At 39.4% G+C, this 6,518-nt stretch overlaps 1 protein-coding gene across 1 annotated transcript in view; it reads right to left on the bottom strand.

Moving 5' to 3' along the window:
- SLC26A7 (solute carrier family 26 (anion exchanger), member 7) overlaps nt 1-6,180 on the bottom strand; it is a 32,479-nt gene extending 26,299 nt beyond the window's left edge. Inside the window, exons 1-3 of the mRNA XM_010281831.1 lie at nt 6,104-6,180; nt 4,393-4,540; nt 2,225-2,338 (exon numbers count right to left, since the gene is read on the bottom strand). Coding sequence (XP_010280133.1) covers nt 2,225-2,338; nt 4,393-4,540; nt 6,104-6,150 — 309 coding nt within the window. The 5' untranslated portion in view covers nt 6,151-6,180. The remainder of the gene's footprint in view (nt 1-2,224; nt 2,339-4,392; nt 4,541-6,103) is intronic.
- Between the last annotated feature and the right edge of the window lie 338 nt (nt 6,181-6,518).

Here is a 6,518-nt window from a genome sequence, read left to right as displayed (position 1 = left end):
CTTTCCTTCTTCCCAAAAGATAAAAAAAAAAAGGTGTTGATTCTATTTGAAGGACAATTCTAGCCCATGATACAGTCCTTCACTTCTCTTTTCTCCCAGGAAAAGATATCACTGAAGAATAAATGACATCACTGAATCCCAGGTATAGCTGCTGGAGAAGAAAGGGCTGCTCTGAGCCCCTGAAAGGCTCTTCACATTTCTTTCATGACATATGTCAAATTAAACTGACTTATCTTTATGTAGTCAAAGCAACCTCTAACTCTTATTTTAGCCTATGATCGGACCAACATTTATTGGTCTTTTCTCCCAAGTAACTAGCGAAAGGACGAGAGGAAATGGCCTCAAGTTGCGCCAAGGCAGGTTTAGACTTGACATTAGGAAAAATTTCTTTACTGAGAGAATGATCAAACATTGGAACAGGCTGCCCAGGGAGGTGGAGGAGTCACCATCACTGGAAATGTTCAAAAAACCTGTGATTGTGTCACTTCAGGGCATGGTTTAGTGGGCATGGTGGTGTTGGGTTGATGGTTGGACCTGAAGATCTTAGAGGTCTTTTCCAACCTTAATGATTCTGTAATTCCATTAGTGATGTTCTTCCCATCTCTTCATTCTGCCTAGACAACCCCAAAAGTATAGGGTTGAGTGGATGTGCTGCTTTCCAAAAAGAAGGCAGGAGAAAGAATTTGTTTATTAAAGTACTCTCATAGTGCTAACGCACGGTCACACGCTAACTTTTGGAGCAAGCTCTGCTATACTATGAAACCAATGGATAAAACCACGCATATACTTGTTATTTTTACCATGTACTTCCTACCTTGACATCAAACCATGGTTTCTCTATCATATATTGAATAAACTTCTATTGGGGCCGTTGCCTACAATGTACCAGACCCAAAGTGCTCAAATACCCTGTATGCCTTCAGGTTTCCCTAAAGCTTCCTTGGAAAAGACATGATGTAATACAACTGCAAGTTGTACAGACAACACATGAACAAGTAACAGAAGAGGATGTCTGTGAGGTTGAGGGCACATGGTGTGACGTTGAATCCAACTCAAAGATATGAAATAGCTAATGGTAAAGTGGTAGCTAAACTATTTGCATATAAATGCTTTTAAATATGATTATTAGATAAATTATTCATTATGGTTAATCGAGTTCAGAGTACTGTGTAGGATAATTAATAAGTAATTAACATACAGAGTTTTGAAATAAAGACCTGTATTGTTTCTTAGTATCGTGGTATCTGTGTGAGAAATAATTGCATGATGTGGTCAAGAAGAAACAGCACCTATAGACTGTGCTTGGGCTTGTCAGTTGTACCTCGTTAGCCTTTTCCTTGTAATTAAATACATTAATTTATGTATGCAACAAACTCCAAAGGACATAACATTTATATGGCAGGATGCCACCAGTGGACCCTTGCGTTTCAGAGGAAGGAGGGAGAAGCAGTGCTTAGGGGGCTGCCTCACGAATGTCCCAGCTGCGGTGGCCCAAGTGGCACCACCATATGCAGAGATCACAGATGAGCAGTTTGTTACCTCTCTTCACGGGCATCATTTGGACAGGTAACAGCCTTACTCTTTTCCAAGCAACTGCAATAAGAACTTCTAGGGTTGGTTTCCAACAGTAGGAAATAGCCCAAAAAGTCCTCAAAAATCTGAGTGTCATCTCTGTGTTCTCAATGTATACTGAGGGACGGACAAGTACTCCATGTCACGAGGCAGAAGTTGGGAGATTGCTTGAGTATTTTAGGAGCAGCTCTTAAGGTTACTTTTACTTTATTTTGAAAATGAGATAGAAACACTAAATGAAATCTGACTTTTTTCTAAAATGTCAGCTTAGCCTGTACCGTTAAATCCATTAAACACCATTAGAGGGCACTTTTGTTACAGTGGTAACAAAGTCACATAAAACTGAAAGGGCTCATGTGTAAGTTTCCTGCAGTCTGAAAACACAGCCCCTAACCTCCAGTAAGCCATAGACTTCAGAGTTTATATTGAATTAAACAAATAAAAATGAATATGCGGAATCATTAGCTTTTCTAGTAAGACAGTTGCTGATCAGATGCAATTCCATGCAGATTGTTAAAAATGACAGGGCAGAGTCATTTCCCAGGGAAGAGGAAGAGGGAGAATAAAGAAATACAATGGATAAATCAATACAAGTTCCAGCGAGCAGTATCAGAGCCTCAATTCTCCTACACACTTCACTCTATCCCATTACCTGTGTTTTGGCGCCCGTACTGTATAAAAGTGCCGTCCGTCCCATCGCTGCAGCACTTGGTATGCAAAAGAAAAATGAAGGAATCACGTTGCTGAGGCCATGAGCCAAAAATTCCTGCAAAGTTGTTAGACAGAATATGTTTTTTTTTTCCTATTGTTCTGTAATTTCAATGCTTCTTGCCAACACAGGAGTCCCCTATGTAAATATTAGCAATGACAAACAATGGTCATATTTTTGAGGGAAAAAAATCACGTATGTACACGACAGAAGATTTCCCAGCGTAATATATCTTCTCACAACTCAGAACTAATTTGAATGGTAGAGCTGCTGAACCAGATTCATCAAAAACAGGAGGCACATTTCGTTCACAGAATAAATGGTATTGCTACGTTTTGAAGATGAAATTCAGCCAAAATATTTACATCTTGATCCACATCTGCTTTTTAACAGGCCATATTCCCAAGTAGTGGGATCTGGACAGTTTCCAGGTTGTTTCTGGCTTCTGACTCTACTGGAAAAAGCCACTAATTTTTTTTATTTTAGAGCATGCTTTAGTGAAAGTGATGTATGGTAGCAATACTATCTGCATGTTGTCTGTCATTACAAATATAGTTGGTGTTTATTCACAGTCAAAATGCAGACATGTCTGAACAAAGATTTATAGAAGAAAAAGTGGGGAAGCCACTTTGTATTTCTGCAGCCTGAGCTGAACAGTGTTTTCTAAGAAAGCACCCTGAGATTTGGCTACCCAGCATCTTTCATCTCCTGAGGGCAACATATAAGAAAAGACCTCAATACTGCTAGAAGCGCTTAGGACACAAATGGTATTGTATCCAGCCAGGGCAACACCTGATCCTAAGTTTGTCTTCACAGCATGGGACAGCACCACGTTAAAGCACACCCACATGCCACCATGCAGAGCCCTGTGCCTGGCCCCTGAATGCAAGACAGCTACACGACCCCGCTGCCACTGTAGCCTCTGTTCTCATGGAGGTTTTGCTCTTTTTCTCCATTATTCAGTGCAGACTTACACATAGTTTCCAACACCTCAGTAATTAAGCTGTCTAAGCTACAAGTTTTCCAAAGGTGGAGAAAGGCGTACAGGTTGCTGTGCTCTTGAGACAACACAGCATATTGCCCTGAAGCCTGGTTGTATCAAGCTCAAAGCACTTTCCCTCTGCTCCCTAGAAGACATGTCTCTGAAGCATCAACAGAAATTCATGGCAAAATGTATTCATTCTGAAAAAATGTTGAGATACCTGAGTAGACAAGAACACTGTGTTTTCCGATGACACAGAGTGGCAAAAGACGTGTACTGACGTAGCAAGACTGACCTCCCTAGATAGGTTGGTCAAATAGACCTCCAGCTGCAAAACCAACTGTTCTGCTTTCAAATTATGTCATTTATCCCAAACCACATAAGAGAAAGGTGGAGGCAGCATTGTCATCACGCAGCACTATTGCCAGTTATCTAAAATGGAGAGTTTCTTACCACAATGCTTGAATGATTTTCTCCATGGATTTCCAGTTGGCTTGGAGTTACCCACCCACCATGACCAGCAGTGGGGTATTTGAGAAAGTAAATATGCCACTTTTATTTAAGCTTGCCTACTGTAAAGTGGAACTCGGTACAGAAAGCTCCTATGGCTGCAAATTTGGTAGCACTGTCTGAACCCACTCTACTTCTTTTATACAAAAAAACCTTTATTTCAGATGAGACTTCTACTTTTCATAAACTTCATTTTATAGTATCAGATATGCCCTGGCATTATAAGTACCAAGTTCATTTTTAGAACTGCTCTGTTTCTTTAATTAGTGGCAAATTTAACATCTTAGCTGGTCTTTTAGAGCTCAGTGGCCAGAGGAGAAGCTCTCTTGCCTTAGAGCGCTGGAAAAATTCATTAACACCCAAGCTGGCTGCTGGCTGCACCAAATACAGTATTATGAGATTATCGTGGAGGACACGTTTCCCCCAAAACAGCAGCTCAACCAGCTAGGACTTTCCGCAGAACTGATTTGGACTAGATTTGAGTTTTGCTGTAATCAGTGGAAGGCCTCAGGATGCCACGTGGAACTCACTCTTCCCTACCGGCCATTCATCTAGAATACATTTCCAGAATGGTGAAGCAATTTCAAGAATTACTGACAATAAGGAGAAAAAACTTTACCTGGTTATCATCCACAGTGTATTTAAACTTTTTAGCAGAGGCTTTGGCAAGAGCTAGTGATGCTACATAACCAACCAGTGCTACTCCAAAAGCTTCAGTGACTACTTCAGGCAGGACGTTCATGGGTGGTGTTTTCGGTGATGGTAACCTATAAAAAATAAAAACAGACCTTTTTGCAAAGCCTGGAACATGACCTAGATACACCTGCAATTCATGAAAATTCAAGAGAAACAACCTTTGCATGCAGAGCTGGTTTTTTAATACTTGTAAGGTGACATTTTTCAATATTTTAGATTAATAAGATATATGAGGGGAATTGCAGGAGAGAATTTGTACAGGAAGATGAAACAGTTCAGATGGAGTAGTCCATTTGCAAACTTCAATTTGAGAAATTATGACAGGATCCTTATAAATTAGCTCCCCCACTGACACATAAAACCATTCCCTAATTTTGTAATGTGCAATAAAAGAAACTCTACTGTATATTTTTTTCTTCTTTTATAGTTGGCTTTCCTGTGAAATTCAAACCTTTTAAATAATTTAGTATTCCTGTAGGTTATGGACAGTATGGACATTTTTTCCATCTAATGGAGACCTGTTAATGGGGACTGCAATGAAATGCCTCAGTTAAGAACCAAATCCCCCCAAATTGTTTCTATACTCCATGAAAACACTTCAGTCTCTCCAGAGCACAAATCACACCACCTAAGAGCCAAACCACACTCTAAAGGTTTCTAATGCTCTCCACTGACAAGGCAGTTAGTTAGATATTTCAGGTAAGTGCCTAAAAACCTCTCCTGCGAGGTTAGACAGAAAATAAGCTCCTGAATAAAGCTGCACCAATACAGTTTAGCTTTTCATAACACGTATCAAAAGGGCACGCTTAGCCCCGCTTAATCTAAGGTACATGTAATAGCATGCCTTAAATACCTAAAAACAATTTTCTTTCTCCATGACTTCCCTTATTTTACTTCTATCAGTGCAAGCTGCCACACATGCACCCATGCTCTCTTGGACTTGTACTTTGTGAAATTTAGGGAAACCCTGCAATTTCCAAAAGGGAGATGACACAATAGCTGTGTTATTCCTGACCAACTCTTAGAGTTTGAACATTCTCTCTGACATCTAATCTAATTTCTCTTTCCAGCTAATTATACCAAATATTTTTTTCCTTCTCTTCAAGGTAATGTAGAAAAATATATCACTATCTGTTGTCAGAATGCTCTTTCCTAGATTAAGCATATCTAAATCTTTTACATTTCCTCAGAAATTTTCTAAAATTACTATATAAGTGAATGCAGAAGAATAAAATGTAGTAATCTACAAGTCTTTTCTCATTGCAAATCCTTTCTGCTACGATAACCCAAGGCATCCCTCAAAAAGCAAATTGCAATAATCTTGTAGAGAGTGCTCTGTCCACCTGTCACACATCCATCAGCCATCATCAGGTTCTTAGTAGCTACTTTTTTTCCCATAAAGTAATGAAAAAGCTACGAAAATGTACAAGAAAGTCTCAATTTTTACGATGATGTCTTTACAGATATACCTTGTTAACATGGGGTTGAATTGTGAGAGAGTATTTGAGGAGACTGGAAATTAAAACAATAAATTTTTGGCACTTCCTATTTCAGAAAACTACTTTGATCGCTTCAGAGACTGTTCTCAGAAGCAAATGTATTTAAAAGCCCCAAGCTAATAAAAACCACGTTACCCTTCAGGAATATGTCCCACGACTTCTAGCCCATAGACGTATTCCATATCAGCACAGTAGCAGGCAACGGATGTAGCAATTATCTATTGATTCAACACAGGAAAAGATGTTATGTTTCTATTGCTTTTGGCTTCTCACATGGTTCCTATTATTGCCATACCCAAGCACATGACAGTGTTCATTCATTTATCATTAAATCAATCTATTAAGACAGGGAAGCATTACAAAAATTTTTGCAAATGTGGAAGAGAGTCAAGTGTAACTAAGATCTGGACACAATAATGCATTTAGAAAAGGTGGCTGAAGGACTAGTGTGGAGTTTGGACGTTCTGTGTTAATGAAAGGGATCTGTACAAGTCTCTGCAAAGCCTCAGGACTCTTGCCAATCAATGTCCAAACTGCCTTTATGCAGCAC

Source organism: Phaethon lepturus, unplaced genomic scaffold (assembly GCF_000687285.1).
Source record: "Phaethon lepturus isolate BGI_N335 unplaced genomic scaffold, ASM68728v1 scaffold7002, whole genome shotgun sequence".
Lineage (NCBI taxonomy): Eukaryota > Metazoa > Chordata > Aves > Phaethontiformes > Phaethontidae > Phaethon > Phaethon lepturus.
Note: the sequence above shows the minus strand (reverse complement) of the source record. Positions and strands in the feature narration are given on the sequence as shown.